This window comes from Stegostoma tigrinum, chromosome 28 (genome assembly GCF_030684315.1).
Source record: "Stegostoma tigrinum isolate sSteTig4 chromosome 28, sSteTig4.hap1, whole genome shotgun sequence".
NCBI classification, from domain to species: domain Eukaryota; kingdom Metazoa; phylum Chordata; class Chondrichthyes; order Orectolobiformes; family Stegostomatidae; genus Stegostoma; species Stegostoma tigrinum.
In genome coordinates this window covers 20,584,856-20,603,400 of record NC_081381.1, presented here as the reverse complement: position 1 = coordinate 20,603,400, position 18,545 = coordinate 20,584,856, and the positions used below count along the sequence as shown (strand labels likewise).

The 18,545-nt window shown below is 42.3% G+C and overlaps 1 protein-coding gene across 2 annotated transcripts in view; it reads left to right on the top strand.

The window, feature by feature from the left end:
- The window catches only part of ttc34 (tetratricopeptide repeat domain 34), a 225,771-nt gene that overhangs the window by 165,773 nt on the left and 41,453 nt on the right, over positions 1–18,545 (top strand). For both annotated transcript variants that reach the window (XM_048561892.2, XM_048561893.1), the window contains 2 exons: positions 2,226–3,858; positions 12,862–13,087. In XM_048561892.2, the coding sequence (XP_048417849.1) occupies positions 2,282–3,858; positions 12,862–13,087 (1,803 nt within the window). In that variant the 5' untranslated portion in view covers positions 2,226–2,281. The remainder of the gene's footprint in view (positions 1–2,225; positions 3,859–12,861; positions 13,088–18,545) is intronic.

The window sequence follows — 18,545 nt, the reverse complement described above, 5'->3', positions numbered from 1 at the left end:
CAAGCTTCTATATTGTCTGCCTGACAGAAGAGATCAGAAGACAATACTACCAGGGTGGGAAGGGTCTTTGTCAGCAGCCTTTCAGCAGCAACAAGAAGTGTAGATGGAGTCCATGGATGGGAGGTTGGCTTCCATGATGGTCTAGGCTGTGTGCACAACTTTTTGTAGTTTCTTACTGTCCTGGGAAGAGCAGATGCCATACCAAGCTGTTATGCAGCCAGTTAGGATGCTTCCTATGGTGCATCTGTGAAAGTTGATGAGATCAGCTTTGGGGAATCAGGAGTTATATGGTGCAGTATTGACAACCACTAAACTGGTGTTGTGGCTATAGTATTTGTATGGCTGGTCCAGTTCAGATTCTGGTCAACTGTAACCCCTAGAATAATGATAATGACTGGACGTTCAATGTTGACAATGTCAAGTGGAGAGATTACATTCTTTGTTGCAGATCTTTTCTTGGCACTGAAATAGCACAAAGGTCACCTAAAGGCTTGTTCTCCAGATATTTCTGCATGTGAATACGGAAAAGCTTCTGCATCTGAAGGATTGGGAATGGTACTAAACGCTTGTGCAATCATCGGTATATATCTTCCCATCTGACTTTCTGTCAGAGTGGAGGTCATTACTGAAACAGACAAAGATAGTTGAGCCTACTGTTTTCTTAAATGAACCGATAGTACAATGTTAGTGGTGTCTTTCTTTTTATAACTTTAAGGATCTGGGTCACTTTTTTTCCTACTCCATTTAAGGCTGTGTATGTCCAAATTGTATTGCTTCCCTACCATGGCTACAAGCATCAGGAATAATGACATTCTACACAGTACTTAATTACTTTCTTGAGGAAATCTGGTGCTCTTGCACTGGAGAACGTTTTTATTTCTTTCAAAGGAGGAGATGGGGAGTAGGGGTATGGGTATAGGTGTATCACTATTGAGGAACTCTTGTAGTGATATCCTGGGACTGAGATGATTTTTCATCCAATAATTGCAAGAGTCCTTTGTAACACATGACTAACCAGGGGAGAGATTTTCCCCCTCCAATTCCCATTGATATCAATTTTACAAGGGCTCTTTAATGCAGCATTAATTTTTATCAAGACAACACTTACAGCAACTGCCAGATTTCATTGTCAAGTCCCTAGTATCAGCACCAGAACATTAGCTGAGATACACCAATTCTTTCCCAGGCAGTCCCTCTAACAATTGCAACAGTCCCTCGTACCACACATTATAACTTCAAGCCCATTCCAAGTGGTAAGCTATTATCAATTTGGGCAACTTTACACTACAAATACAAATTTGATTATTGATTGTGAATGCTTTGAAATTAACCACATGCTAAACTATTCCAAATCCCTTCATGACTTTCCATTATCTGCCATAAACCTGAGCTCAATCAGAACTCTATTATCTACATCCTAACCTGCATTAAGTCCTGCTGTCAACATCACCTATGCTTTGTACTGTAGCTTGCTGTCCAGCGAACATACCAGAATTCCGCCTCTCAACTCATCACATGGCAGTGTGTTAGTGATCAGAGTTTCTACTGAGATAACATGGCATAGAGCTGGATGAACACAGCAGACGAAGCAGCATCAGAGGAACAGGAAAGCTGATGTTTCAGGGCGAGACCTTTTTTCAGAGTTTCTACTGCTCTGAATTTATTTAACAATGCTTAATTGGCGACCTGAACAGTTAATGTCAGTTCTAACTTTGTGCTTCTACTTTTTGCAGTGGCTGAATTTCTCCCTTTTTAATCTCCAAACCTCCAATCTCTCATTTCCACCAATGCTCTAAGCAGATTTCTTGTCCCCTCTATTCGTCAAAGCTATGTTGTATTACTGCCTCCAGACTAACTTGAAATCAAATGTTCATTTTTGCACTTTTTTTTGTCAAATATCCAACACTTATGCAATATTATTTCCTTTAAAACTTGTCCATAAGTAGTGCCTCCACTATTCGTCACTTGATGCGATGCTCTGTGGGCTTGCAAACACCAAAATATATCGCGGAATCAGAGAATATGACTAAATGGTCACTTCGTGCAGGCTGGAGTGGGGTGGAACAGGTGGAAAGCCAATTTTATACTTCAAACTGTAGAGTTCAATGGGGAGTCAATTGGGTGACTGTAAAACATGTTATATGCAGTCTCGTCAGGTTAAAATTGTTTTGTCGTGGTGACTCTTGTCGATCCAATCCTCAAATTTTGCATTTTTCTTTTTCTAGGTTTGGATTCATTTTGCTCGTATGTAAATCCCTAGCATGACAGTTCGGTCGTGGTGATGGCTGAAGAGGAGGTGCCCGCCCAGCTCTGCGCCAAAGGGGACAGGTTCCTGGCGAGCGATTCTCCCGTCAGTGCCACCGCCTGTTACACCTCAGCTTTCAGCTTTCACACCGAGGCGACTGTGCAGCATGTTAAGGCCTTAGGGGAACCGGGCCTGGGAGATGTGTTGGCCGTGTTGGAAGGCTGGTGCAGAAGCCAAAGCTGGGTGCCAAGCCAGGCCGGTAGTGACGAACCTGCGGTTGAGGCCCCCGTTAGCGTGAGAGTGGCCGCTGTCTTCCTGTCGGCGCTGAGTCCAGGCAACCTGACGGCCTCGGTGCTGAAGACGGACGCGCTATTGAGGAGCGGGCGGCACCAGGAGGCGGTGAGCCACTGCAACGCTCTGCTCAACGCTCACCCTAGCCACTCTCTGGCACTGCTGCTGACCAGGGCCCTGGCCTGGGTCCTGTCTGGGAGACACTCTGCCAACGGCGTGGTGGACTACATGCAGGCCTTCGGCAAGTGGCAGGAAGAGACTGTGGCGTTTGTCGTCCTCCACCAGAAGAAGGATTTGCCTCAGGTCGTGCGTGCCGTCACCCGCTACCTCTCGCTGCACGAAGGGCAGCAGGAGCAAAATGGCTGCGCTGCCAAGCTGCTTGCCGATTGCCGCCGTTTCCTCTCGCTCGTGGCGCCTCATGGCGACGGCGCGCGCACCTTCGAAAAGCGGCAGTTGGCGGAAAGCGCGGGAAGCCCAGAGCTCATGACGCAGCCCTCGGCCGCTGACAGGTCGAAGGCTGAGCAGGTGAAGGGCGCCTCACTCTTCGTCGATCGGGTCTCTGCCCTCACGGCCGGGGATGACACCGACTGGGAATTGATCCGCCACTTGGCTTCAGCCTTTGACGGCGGAGCCTCAGGACGGCCCCAAGCACCGCATGGCGCGCTAGAGCTGGCCAAGCGTCTTGTCGAGGCTCAGCTCTCTGAGTACAGGGAGGCGGTGCGCCGCCGCCTAGACCTGCGATCCGACGGCGGCGTCGAACTCCTGCGTCCCGCCCTCGAAGTTCTCCGGCTGGTGGCCCACGTGGAGCCGGAGGCCAAGCGGGAACTGGAGATTCGGCTAGCTGACTGCATGCTCCTCTGTGGGGATGTGCAGGGCTCCCTCCAGCTGTGCCAGCGCCTGATCGCGTCGGACCCGACCACCTACCAAAGCACCATTCTCGTCCTCCGCGGGTTCTGCCACCTGCACGACGGGGAACTGACGCGGGCCCTCAGGGATTTCCAGTCCATTCTGGAGCACGACCTGCCGCACCCCGGGAGCTGTGTCAAGGCCATGTGCGGCCGAGGCCTGGTCCGAATGCTGTGCAGCAGCCCCTACCTGGCAGCCCTGGACTACATCACCGCCAGCAGGCTGCGGTTGGACGAAGTGGCCCTGTCTGTGAAATCCTATGTGCCCTGGAACCAGCGAGGTCTCTTGTACAAGGTGCTGCAGGAAGAGGGGCAGAAAATCCTACAGAAGCAATCCTCCAGTCCCTCGGACACTGCTGCCATAAGGAAAAAGAGAAGTGGGGAGCATGGAAGCCAAAACTATTTTTTAAAAGAAGGGTACTCCTAATTAAAAAAAACCCTGTAAACTCGAGTTGGATTTCTTTCAGGAAACAGTATGTTGGTGTGTCGGATATACATAGAACAATTCGGTCAGTGTAGAATCCATATGACTCAGGAATCAGGTTCTCAATGTTTCTAAAAGCATTTCATGTCAGCTGTATGATTCCAGTTGGGGAATCAAACATGGGGCCTCAGTCTTCCCAGTGAAAGAGTTGATCATTTAAGAACGAGATGAAGCAAAATTACTTCACTGTAAAGCATTTGTGTACCTAGTTTGGAATGGCCTGCCAGAGTTGTGGATCGTCAGTCTTTAAACACATCTAAGGCTTAAGGTTCTTGCGAAGATTTGTAGCTCGTGTTGTGGGTGAGGTTGTCGACTTGCTCGCCGAGCTGCCTGTTTATTGTTCAGAAGTTTCATCACCATGCCAGGTAACATCAGTGCGGCCTCTGACGGAGCTTTGTTGTTCTAAGGGACCAAAGACCCCATACCCATGACATGTAGGACCGACGTGTGTACAAAGACTGCCAAAACATTACACAGCCAGACAGGAAGGAAACTAGCCATCAGGATACACAAATACCAGCATCTGCAAAATGACATGACAAACTTTCCCTCATTTCCGATTGTATGAAAAATGAAGGCCATGAATTTAACTGGGATGATGTGACCATCCTAGCTCAAGCGAACCATAGACGTACATGGGAATTCCTAGAGGCCTGAGTCTCCACCCATAAAGTAATCAATGAGCATGTGGAATTAGACCCCATATACAAACCCTTGCAAAAAAGAACTGGAAATGACACAAAACCCTCAACAGACCGGATCATATAAATACTAAGCTTCATTGGAGGTCTCGATGATGTTAGGTAGCATGATGATGAAATATCTGAACCAAAACCAGCCAGCTTGGCAAGCAAGTCAACAACCTCCCACTTAAGGCTGGATGGACTTTTTCTTTAATTCTCAGCAAATCCAGGGGATGGATGGGGAAGCAAGTAGGAGAGTGGAGTTGAACTCCAAGATCAGCCTTGTTACTAGAGAATGGGCCAAATGGTCTGCAGCTCCCGTTTGTTTTGTCTGGGTCTGTTGTAAATTAATTCAAAGAAATTTGACTAGTCAGCCACTGTTGTTGTACTAAGGGATGATGTGAGGGTGGATGTGTGAGATCTGCAGTCTCCAGCATATCTTTGACAATTGATCTTATCTCTTGTGTGTGTGCTCCTGCTGCTGTGTGCACATTGATTCATTGTCATGCCATGCATGACGTCTGTTTCCTGAAGCTACATAACCAGAGAAAAATGCGTGCCGGGTTGTTGCGTCATGTTTCAGTTTGATCCAGTTGGACTATCATTGCAGCATAAAGTAATTCTTTTTGTGATAGCAATGCAAATAAAATGAATCCATGTTGAAAGCTATATATTACAGTACTAGAAACATCACCAGGCTATGCAGTTCACCTGTGTCCATACAGATTCTCTGCAAGGGCAACTTAAGTCTATCCTTCAGTTCTTCAGCTACTTGTCTAATGGGATGAAGAAAAGTTAAGGGGAATGCTACCGTACTTACCATATCCAAGCAAAGCAAGCTGACCGAAGCCCCTGGAAGCAAATAGAGACCACAAAAGTGACTTCTTGTGCCCCCACTCTTGAAAGCAGCCAGCTATATTCTGGGTGTTACAGAAGCATGGATCTAGAGGCCTACCTGCAGTGTGACCAATGGCGGGGTGATGTCACAAAATATAAGATGCAGTTTTTAAAAGTCACTCATGGGACATGGGTGTCAGAGGCTGGCCAGCATTTATTGCCTGTTCCTAATTGCCTTTTGAGAAAGTGATGGTTAACTATTGTCTTAAACTACTGCTGTAGGTAGACTCTCAGTATTGTTAGGGAAGAATTCCAGGATTTTGTCCTAAAGACACTAAAGGAGTGGTGATCTATTTCCAAGTTGGAATGATTGGTGGCTTGGAGGGAAATTTGCAGCTGGTGGTGTTATGTATCTTCTACTCTATCTTTTCAAGATGATAGTGGTTATGAGTTTGGAAGGTGCTATCAAAGGATCTTTAGTGAACTTCAGCCGTGCCTCGGGTAATTGGTAAAACACTGCTGTTCCTGTCAATTGTGGAGGAAGTGGATGTTTGTGAATGAGGTGCTAATCAATTGGGCTGCTTTGGCCTGGATAGTGTCAGACTTCTTGAATATTATTAGAGCTGCACTCGTTCAGGCATCTCATACTCCTGATTTGTACCTTGAATATGTTGGACAGGTACTAGATGAGGAATGATGAACCTGGATCATCTGAAAAGAAACCAAAAATCTGTACTTTCTAAGCAGATTGGGGAAAATGAATTTCTGTTCTTTATATGTCATCAAAGTATATCCATAAATAAGAGGACATTTGGAAGAACATCACATAACAATCCTAAATTCAAAGATAGTTTTCCCTTGATCAGCATACTTCAGACAAATTTTGACATAAATGCTCAACAGTTGTTCCCGTTTAAATTCTAGTCATGAAAGAAAAGGCCTGAACTGCAGCACCTCACTTTTGCTATACCCTTGCAAAGCATAAGAAATCATTCACAGATGGCAAATAATCAAAGAAGCAATGATTGTGACCATTGACTCTTTACTTTGAAGACTTAAGAAATAAGAAGTAGTAATAATGGCAACCTCAACTTGTCACTTAGTGTTTCCAAAGTGGTATGATGAATAGAATCTCTGTCCAAAGTGGTCTTACAGCAACACCAGCATCATCTGAAGGGCTCTGATTGTTTCTTGCTGCAGTTTAATGATCCATCAACATGACAGATTGTCCATTTGTTTTGTGCATATGATCTTTAAGAACACAATAAAAGAGGATCATCACACACATTGCCCCTTTAATGAGAGAACAAGGAGTCAAGATATCCACATTGAATTCAAAATGTATGTGTTGAGAAAAATCACTCTGATCAAGAACTTGGCTTTCATCATGACTAATGCTGCACCAGCTATGTTTGGTGCAAATGGGGGTTTTGTTAAATTTTAGCAGAAATGAACCCAATTTTCCCAGTTTTGTCAATTACCACTAGATAATCCACCACACGCATTGGACTTTACCCATGTAGTGGAAGTTGCTGTTGAGATTGTAAACTCAATTCGAGCAAGAGCCTTTCAGCACTGAACTTATTCAGTAAGGTCTTAAATAAACAACGATGCCTTCAATTAACTAATCCTGCATGCTAATTTGAGGTGGTTAAGTCAATGTAAGGCCCTGCAAAGGTTGGTAGATCTCATGCCTAAAATTGCTAGTTAACTGAAGGAATGAAGTGTTCAGCGACCTATCAGACAACGTTTGGTTGCTCAGTTTCAGGTTCCTTACAGGCAACATCCAAATTGAACAGGCTGAACTGTGAACTGCAGGGAAAGATCAGAGGCTTAATTGTGAATGCATTTAAATTGAGACAGTAGTCTTTCCAATTTAAAGAAAAAAAATACTGCTACGCTTTCCAAGTCTGGAGAAAATACTAGGAAAAACTCAAAAGACAATGTAAAATGGTTTCATCTAGAAAATCACTTCGTGCACTTTAGGTTAGCAGGGGAGTTCAACAGCTGATTTCAAGAATTTGATGAAATAGCACAAACATCAGTTTGACTTCATTCTTCGAGCAAATATTGTTGGGTTGGCTACCAAAATCCATCAGTTGTTGGATTTGCAGAGCAGTGGAGTTGATATGGAGATAATTGTTGTGCAAAAAGATATTAAATTGAAAATCCTATAAGGGAGTCAGACTGAGAAAAAGCTTACTTTGCCTCCACACACCACCTCTGAGACAGCATTCTTCAAAATTATGATAATCAATTCCAAGTAATGTACCGCTTCACAGCTGTTTGATGGACTGCATATGACTAAGTCTCAAACTATAATGCCGATCTCAAGACAAAGGCAAATATTGTGCAGTTAAAAGGATTGCACTGGTTTGATGAATGGAGGACAAAATTACATGTACTTGGTCTTAGAATGATAAAGCACTGCAAATAAACTTCATATTTCCTTTAAAAGTAGATCCTGGGTTGCACTTAAATCGTTTGTTTAACAAGTTTGAAGACCACTGCTCTACAGAGACCTTGGACTTCCAGCTTTGTCCTATCTTAGCAGACTCTAATACAACTTGGATTGCAATGGAATATGTTGGTTGGTCATTCAAATAGACTTCTGAACAGTGTAATTGTAAACTGAAATGGGATTGCAGATTCAAAGAAGAATAGAGCTCAACAAAGCCTGACATGGCCAGGAAGTGTTCATTTTGCTGAAACCCAGGATTGAACTGGGGTCTTTTAGATCTTTCAATCTAATGCTCTCCCAACAGAGCTATTTCATCTGGCAACAGGGAGACAATAGCCAAGAGGTATTATCGCTGGATGCTAATCCAGAGACCCAAGTAATGTTCCAGCGACCGGGGTTTGAATCCTGCTACCAGCAGAAGGTGGAATTTAACTTTAGTAAAGATCTGGAATTAAGAGTGTAATGATGACCACGAATCTATTGCCAATTGTTGGAAAAACCTGTCTGGTTCACTAACATCCTTTAGGGAAGGAAACTGCCATCCTAACATGTGACTCCAGACCCACAGCAATGTGGTTGACTCCTAACTGCTTGCTGGGCAATTAAGGATGGGCAATAAATGCTGGCCTTGCCAGCAACATCCTCATCCTATGAATGAATTTTAAAAAAGCTCCACTGGTGACTAATTTTGATTATTGCAACATCTGCTTTGCACCAATGCTAATTTAAGCTTATGAAGTACCCTGGAGCCTATTGCACTTCGGTTGAATTGCACTGGTTTCAGCATACTACTTTTGGTTCAGGCATTCAAGTTAATATACTTGAAGCTAATGTGAAAATATGTAACTCTTCCTGCACGCTTGTCGTAGCTTTGAATATTTACATCATTATATTTATACAATCTGATTTGCAAGAATTCAGTTATTTTCAGATTTTGGAGAGTATAAATTAAAATTAGTTTGATTTTGGATTGTCACAGGACTTGAACATTTGTGCTTGTTTTTAAGGTGTAATTCTGGAATATGATAGGTATTATGATGTATACTACATGATTTATATATGTTTAATATATGTTTTCAAGTTCGTATTTTTGACTTATTGATATTTAGGTTTTGTGTATCTGAAGGGTTTAACCATTAACTTGTAAATAGTTCTGTACCGTAGTGATTTATTTTAAACAACTTGATGGAGAGGTAGCCTCCGGGGTTTTTGCTCATAAAGAGTGTACCACAAGCAAATTAAACAGTTGTGCATTCAGATTTCATGATCAAAAAATTCTTGATTTTGGGTTTTGTAAACTTGTGTGAAACTCTCATTTTTCGGGAGGAGAAAAGGGCTGTTTTTGTTTGGGGCAGGTCAGAAATTTTTTGGATGAAGGTGAATAGGTAAAGCAGAGCTCTTGAGACCTGAGAGTGGAGATAGTAAAATGAATTGCCTTCGGTAAGGAGTTTAGTAATAGCTCCAGACGGGGAGTGTTTGGATAAAACCTTAACAATGTTATTTGAAGTTGAGAATATTGAAACTCTAGTAGATGCATACTCCAGGGAAAGATTTCAGATTTTCCAGCCTGGGTGTTGAAGTCACAGTTAAATTAAACCTAATGCGATGTTAAGGAATAGGAACTTTCTCTGTGCTAAGTACTATATTGGGGGTGCTTTTGGGTATAGTACTGGTGTGTGGAATTAGTGGGATTGCGTGTTATCATTTGCTTTAACATTTTTATGTTATATGTAAATAGTTTGGGTTAGTCTGTTTTTACCTTTTAACTTATTTTGCTTAGTAAACTTAAGGGTATGTTTGTGTTAAACCCAAATCGGTAACCTTGCATGCTTACATTTCATTGAGGGACGACTTTGTTAAAGCTAAGGAAAAAGACCAAACCATATCACAGTCTAGAATCTGACATATCCAGTAATAACATCAACTGGGATCATGGTGTATAACTGGTCATTTTAGTTTTCAAAGATCAAAGCTAAGTACCTGCAAAGCAACTCAGTGCTTCCTGGTAAAATCACCTTTTAATGTATGGCATCCTGTGGAAATATTTCCACATGCTTCACCTAAATTATTTAACTGGAGTATGCTTCAGCAATTCTACACCAACATGCCATAGTTGCCTAGCAATTTATGAACTAGACAATCAGTTTGAGGTCAATTGTACCATGGCAGCTTGAGAACTTTGATTTGATGTACAGCTGGTAATTTGAAGAAACAACAGGTAAAAATCAGATCTGCTATAAAATGCCAACTTGTTCACTAATGCCATTCAGGAAGGAGAACTTACTATTCCTGTGTGGCCTGAACTAAATATGATGCGGGTCTTGTTCTGCATTGGTCAACTCTTTGTTACTGCCCTCGGAACAGCAAATGAGACTTTTTTTAGTGTTACCCATAACTGAAAACACATATGTCAATAAAGTGTAACAATGTTTTTGAGGATCAAAGGTAGAACTCCATTTTATCTTGTCGTCACATGATCTGTGGTTCTGTTGGTAGCACACTTGCCTCTGATTTAGAAGCTCATGGGTTCAAAATGTACATTTTTTTTTAGTTAACATGTTTTTCTAATCAATCTGTTCAGAGATGTTATTACACAGCTATGGAGCAAGGGGGACTTGAACCCTGATGCCTTGGTCCAAGGGTAGGGATTGATTTTAATGTCACGTGTACCAAGATACAGGGGAAAGTGTTGTTTTGTGTGCTGTACAGGCAGATCATAACATACAAAGTGCATCCGGGTAGCAGAATGGTGTGCAGAATGCTGCGTTACGGCTGCAGAAAAGTTGCAGAGAGTGAGAGCAGAATTAACATTTGAGAGGTCCATTTAAAAGTCTGACAACAGCGAGGAAGAAGCTGTTCTTAAATCTATTCATACATGCAATCAAAATTCTTTATCTTTTGCACGATAGGCCCACACCCCATTCACAATGTAAACTCACAGATCTAAGTTGATACACCTACACAGTATAACAAAGTGTGAAGCTGGATGAACACAGCAGGCCAAGCAGCATCTTAGGGGCACAAAAGCTGACGTTTCGGGCCTAGACCCTTCATCAGAGAGAGGGATGGGGAAGGAGTTCTGAAATAAATAGGGAGAGAGGGGGAGGCGGACCGAAGATAGATGGATAGAGGAGAAAATAGGTGGAGAGGAGAGTATTGGTAGAAAGGGGATAGGTCAGTCCGGGGAGGACGGACAGGTCAAGGAGGCGGGATGAGGTTAGTAGGTGGGAAATGGAGGTGCGGCTTGAGGTGTCATTCCTCAGATGACATGTCCATCATGGGCCTCCTGCAGTGCCACAATGATGCCACCTGAAGGTTGCAAGAACAGCAACTCATATTCCGCTTGGGAACCCTGCAGCCCAATAGTATCAATGTGGACTTCACAAGCTTCAAAATCTCCCTTCCCCCACTGCATCCCAAAACCCGCCCAGCTTGTCCCTGCCTCCCTAACCTGTTCTTCCTCTCACCTATCCCCTCCTTCCACCTACTAATCTCATCCCGCCTCCTTGACCTGTCCGTCCTCCCCGGACTGACCTATCCACTCCCTACCTATACTCTCCTCTCCACCTATTTTCTCCTCTCTCCATCTTCTGTCCGCCTTCCCCCCCCCACTCCCTATTTATTCCAGAACCCTCACCCCATCCCCCTCTCTGGTGAAGGGTCTAGGCCCGAAATGTCAGCTTTTGTGCTCCTGAGATGCTGCTTGGCCTGCTGTGTTCATCCAGTTTCACACTTTGTTATCTTGTATTCTCCAGCATCTGCAGTTCCCATTATCTCTGATCGCATCTACTCAGTACTTAGGCAGTATCACATTTTCTGAGGCGCCATCTTTCAGCAAAGACTCGAAAGCTGAATGAAATCTCAGTTTAAATGTGTGTAAAAGAAAAAATCTAGTGGCACTATGTTGAAGAAAAGTAGAGCAGTTAGCCCCATATGTCCAAGTTGAATAGTAACAATTTGCTGTAGTGATTTTTTTTTTAACCAGATTCCATAAATGTGCTCCATGCTTGCCTCTTGGTCAGTAATGTGCAAAGTGTATAGTTGGCATAAAGCTTTGACAGCTGGAGCCCATGGGCCATATGCAGTATTTTTTTCCTTTTCACTCTTGGGACATGAGCATCACTGGCCAGCATGAGGAAACATTTGGCATTGAGGTATTATCAGTAGACTATTAATCTGGAAACCCACATAGTGCCCTGGGAACCTGAGTTCAAATGCTGCCACGGCAGATGGTGGAATTTGAATTCAATTTTTTTTAAAAACAGACACTGGAATTCTGATTCTAATGATGATCAGAAAATCATTGTCAATCATTGGGGAAAAACCTGTCCAATTCACCAATGCCCTTTGGTCTAGCCAGCAATGCTCACATTCCATGATTTTTTTTTTGTTTTAAAAAAAAGCAGCCTGCCTCTAATTGTCCTTAAGAGGATCGTGGTGAACTGCCTTCTTGAACTGCTGAATTCTGTGATGTAGGTTGACCCACAGTTCCCTTTGGGCTTTGTTAACCTTGGTAGAAATTGACACAATTGAGCGGCTTGCTGAGCCATTTCAGAGATAATTGAGAGTCAGCCAAGTTGTGGAGTCACATGTAGGCCACACCAGCTGAGTATAGCTGATTTCCTTCCCTGAAAGACATTTGTGAGCCAGATGGATTTTTCCGACAATCGGCAATGGTTTTGTGGTCATTGATAGATGATTAATTCCAGAATTATTTTTTAAATCAAAATTAAATTCATCATTGTTTGCCATCAAGGGATTTCAGCCCCAATCCCCAGAACATTAGCAGAGTTTCTGTATTGATAGTCCTGTGATAATAATACACTTTCCACTGCCGCCTCACGTTGCTATCAATATTGGGCTTTGATTCTTCACCCTAGGCTAAAATGATAACTTCTGATTTTTAAAGGTAATGGTCTTGCTAATTCAATCCACCTACATTTGTTTACTTCTAGAGATGCAATGGGTGTTCATTATTTGGCTTTATTGCTGCTCGAGCTGGAGCCATCCGATGAGGTTTCCCAAATTCTGTCTGCAGATGCCCTGTACCAGCTCGGTTCTGTGGAAGAAGCTCACAAGTCGTTGCTGGGTTCTCTTGGCAAGAACCCTCAGCATTCTTCAATCTTGGCTCGGCTTGCCCTGCTTCAACTGAAAAAAGGCTTTCTGTATGACGCCAACCAGGTATGATAACAAGGATGCTGGAATCGGGGTGTTTAATGTGAGGTGTTCTTCAGTTTTGTGTTCCTTGGCATCATTGATTTGTTGTTGTGGAAGACAGAATGCCTTTTCGATGACCTGATCAGAAATGAGTTTTAAAGCAGATTATTGACGAGCAAATCTATAGCTATGTATAACAAAAAGTAGTCATTCACTGCTTCATATTTTTACCTATAAAATTGAAATAGGAATATAACTGGCTGGATCAGCAACTTTCATCCATCTCTAGTTTGCGTTTTGAGAAGGTGGTAGTGAGCTGTTGCCTTGCGACTCTGTATTCCATATCTGAGTTGATTATGTTGCTCAAACCATCTAAAGATAATTGCACTCACTCATTATGGTACTATGTTCTCCTCTGCTTCAATGTTTGTCTATCCTTTTAACAATGTTCTCAGTCTCTTACCACACTTTATGATCCATACCTTAGTGAATTGAAATACAATTTCCTAAATCCCTTTTCTCAGTCTCAGATTCCAATGAGATGTTTTGGTTATGGGAACACAACTTAAACTTTGCATAACAATTGAGGTTGAGTGGCATCCAAAGGATTATCAAAACCTGAGTTATTGAAGTAGATAGTATAAAAGTGATTGGAGACACTTTGACATGTTTTTAGAGAAGCAAGGGCTCATTGAGGTGAGAAGACAGTACAGGTGTGGAGTTTTATCTATGCACATTTTATTTTGGTCGTCTGATTTTTACCTGTCTCACGGCTTCTAATTGAATTATTTTTGAGGAAAGTTCTAATGATATCTCCAAAATTTAAAACATTTAAAATTTTGCTGTAATATTTGGTATGCATAAAAAAAGCCCATAGCTTTCAGAAGGCAACCCTAAGTCTTTTTACCACAAGATGGCACCAATACCACAGATTACAGTATTTCTTTAGCCAGCCAAAAAAGTGATTTTTATTTTAAATTGCTTCAATGCGACATTCAAGGGGTCTTTGACAAAATTTCGTTATCAAATATGCTATAGAGAATTTCAGTTTAAATTTGAATCCATTTGGGAAGGATTTAAGCTAAGTAGAGAGAAGGCTTTGAAGTGAAATGGATATAGAATGCAGATTTCATTCAAGCAGTGTGTTGGTAGTTGATTTTCTTTATGATAGTATGGGATTCATGAATGGTACTGAGGTATGTATACTGTATTGAGGTAATTGGGCATTGTAGCAATTGTATTGAGGAATGGCTATGCTATAGAACTAAATGAAAACAGAAAGACTTGCGCTTGTAAAGTGCCATTCACAACTTCTGAATACTCAAAATATTTTCCAGCCAGTGAAATGTTTGAAACATTGACACTGTTAAATGGGCCTGCATAGACTTTTATAGTGGATGTGCATACTATGAGTTTGATTATCTGTGGAAATATGTCTGCAGGATGAATGGAATATTGCCGACCACTTACAGCAGGAAATCTGAGCATGTTGGGGTGGGGGGTACACCAGAGTGTTTCCTGCAGAGCTTCCAGTTGAAGAACATGTGGGAGCGCAAGTCACCAGCTCCAAAGTTTTCATTTTGGTCATGCTGAATCACCAAATTTTCCACATCATTGGATCAGAGACATTAAGCCCTACAGTGGACTGCTCAGACTGTATGAAATGATGTATAATTTTTTTATTCTGTTTGCTGTTAATGCAGTCTCCCTGCTCCACATCTCATTCATCTTCTACCACCTTTGTTACTTTGTCTCTAACTTTCTTCCCCCATTGACGAAAATCTAAACTGCAGATTCTTAATCTCTGACCTTCCTCCACATCATATTGATTCCACATATGCAGGAAGTACAGATACTCCTTTATTTCACTTCTGTACCAAATTATTGCTTTTTATAAAAAAACTGACTGTATAAGTTGTCAGCAGCTTAACTACATCTTACCTGAAGGATCATCTCGACTGAAACACAAAGCTTATATTCTGAACCCGTTGTATCGTTACCAATACTACTACTCCTATTTTAACACCACAGCTTTGCATGCTTTATAACATTCTCAATCTTCTGTTGTTCTGTCTTCGCTTTTGTATTTGAAACACTTTTTCTTCAAAAAAATTGCAGTGATTCATTGTACTGAAATTATAGATGTAGTATAAGGTTGTGGACATTTAGTCACAGACAGCCCATTACTTGCAATTCTCCTTCCTGCCACTTTTCATGTGCTTCTGCTGTTCTTTTGAAATTACCTTTTTTAACCAATTGATTCTTTCCCGATTTTTTTGAAAAATTGAATTGGAATTGTTGGAGTAGATTCCTCACCCTGTGCTGTTCTTTTATGAAGATGTAACACCTCTTCAGTAGATGGTTATCTGATCTCTTTTATAAAAGGAGCATTAACTAACTTTTGGAATTAATTGAAAGTGCATCTTGCATTCATGAAAAAGTGCAAACTGAATAGGTCTGTTCTAGAGACTGAAAGCGAAAAGAAAAATTTTGTCTTGAGCCTTTCAACCTTTGAACTATTCTAATGTGTTTTATTCACAATGAATTTATATTTTAACTATCTCATTTATGCAAGGCAATGTTATAAATTACTGGTTAATCTGTTTTTTTTTGGTGATGGTTCAGAGTGGACACCCTGCTTCCCCAAAAACTGAGTCTTTCATAACTGCCTGTAAAGGCATACTGGGTCGCAACTTGGTGCCTCTTCTGAAACAATTTTCTGAGGACTTTATTGCAGAGGAGACCTAGACAATAGGCTTTATATGACAATAGGAATGAACATGGAGGCTTTCTGGCTCCAGCCCTGCTAAGACCATGGGAATGTCACCTTTCAAACACAACTACATGGTATTAAATTGATAGTTGTGTGTTGTTTGGAAATTAGAAAAAATCTAAGTTTTTGATGGGGGCGAGATAGTTTTATGGCTTGCCGTCATTCACCCCTCTTGGGCATTTATATCAATAACAAAAATATTGGATTCATAATAAACATATTACTGTGGCTTTATTTTGCCTATTGAATTGCTTTGTTCAAAGGTGTGTAAACATGTTTGTTTTAATTCAGCAGTCAGGATATTGATCAGGAGATTCATCACAACTTTATCTCAACTCAATGCAAAAGACCTATCATATATGAAATAACTCCTCAGAGGCCAGTATCCTGTCACCCTTTTGTTTACTTGTGGATAGTACTTGTCACTGGTCTGGCTTCCTCAGCCAGCTCTGAGTGAACAGAACGTCAATCCTTTTTATAATTTGTCAGCTAGGGCTACTGATTTGGGGTTGTTGACCTGGTCCTATGCCTCACAACCCATTTCACCTTCAAGGACCATATATTTCAAACAAATCAATGGAACACCAATGGGATCCCCAATATCAGGACTGATAGCAGAGGCAGTAATGCAGAGATTAGATTGGACAACTCTCCCAACTATCCAACCCAAACTCTGCGTCCACTATGTAGATGACACCTTTGTGATAATCAAATGCACAAGACTAGAAGAAACACAATCAACATTCTCCATTGGAATAAAATTCACAATAGAGGAAAAGAAAAATAACCGACGACCCTCCGAGACTTAATGGTGGAACATAAGAACAACAAGGAACTCCAGACCTGTGTATACAGAAAGACTACCCATATGGACCAGATACTTAATTACACCAGCAACAACCCCAACACCCATAAACAGAGCTGTATCAGGACATTAGTCAAATGAGCCACAACACACTGCAGCAACGTGGAACTGTGCAAAGCAGAACAGAATCACTCAGAGTTTATAAAAGGAATGGATATCCAGAAAGCACAATTTGCTATTACTGCCACGACAGACCACAACAAGAAAACACAGCATGACCAGACATACTAGTCACCCTACTGTACATCAGAGATGACTACAAGACTACTCAGACCCCTAGGTATCAGGGCAGCCCACACAAACCAACAACCACCCTATGACAGCCACTGACGAATGTAAAGGAGCCCATGCCCATAACCAATAAAACCAATGTAATGTACAAAATACCATGCAAGGACTGTGAGAAACTTTACATCGATCAAAGGGGAAGAAAACTGACAATAAGGATACTTGAATGCCAACTAGCCACCAAGAGACATGACCATTTCTCACTGGCCTCAGTACACATGAACAAAGAAGGACAAATTTGACTGGGACAACACATCAGTAATAGCACAAGCCAAACAGAGACATGCCAAGGAGTTCATGGAAGCCTGGAATTCCATCAACAAACACTTTGAACTGGATGTGATATACAAATCACTGAATAATGAAACCAGAAGTGATGTCAACCCCAGCCGACCGACACGTATACATAAGAAACAGGACTGAACACCCTCCCTTCACTGGAGGCACACTGACAATGTTACCTAACAGGGTGATGAAACATTTACAATCAACACACTGGCTTGGTGAGCAAGGCTACAGCCTCAGGGAACTGGTATTCTATGAGGTCCACTTGGCTGATCTTGTCACAGTCACTACATCCACGCCCCTCCACACCCCTCCCCAAAAGTCTGGGGACATAGGCTGTTCTTGTAGCCCATTCTGGAGTGTTTTCCCTCTGCATCTGGTTCCTCCGACTCTGCTTCAGATATGGGTGGTGCGTACTGGACCATAGCCTACTTTTTGCGCCTGAAGCAACTTGGAAGCCATTCATTCTCTTTAAGTAGTAAATGCTTTGAGGCGGCGACATCTGCTGTGTCCATCTCAGACTATGAGGTTTCTTCAAAGCTGGATGAAGGGGGAGAACAGGTTCCAACAGCCATTTGAGCTGTTCTGAGGGGCTGGGTACATTTGCTCCTACCCTGTTGGCGGGTTTGCAGCTTTCGTATGGTCCACGTACATGTTCGGGTCCATCTCATCTACCTGAACTTCATATGTCATCACACCTAATCTTGTATCAACCCTGCCTCTTACCCATGCAGGGACGATTCTGTGGTTTTGGCACCAAACTTTGTCACCTGAAGTAAACTTTCTCTGTCATATAATGGAGTCTCGTGTCTCTATGCTGCTTCACCACCGCAACATCCCTGGCCCCAGATTCAAAGACCAGATTTAACCTGATACAGAGCCTTCTCCCCCTTAGCAGTTCTGCTGGAGCTATCCCTGTGGTTGCATGAAGGGTGGTCCAATAATCAAATAGGAACCATGCCCATTTGATATCTTGTGAAGCAGTAGCCTGGTTCTCAAAGCCTGCTGTCACAGTTTGAGCCGCTCTTTCCACCAGACCACGGTAGATGTATGGAGCTATCCTTGTATCCTAAATGCCATTCAATTTCAGGAAATACCCAAATTCACTGCTGGTAAATGATGGTCCATAGTCTCTGACCTCTGGGAGTCCATATATTGTAAAATGTTCATTGATTTTCTGTTACTGTCCCAGTGTTTAATAAATGAATTCTATACACATCCAACCACTTTGAGCGGGTGTCCACAGTGGCTTAGAACATTGATCCCATGAA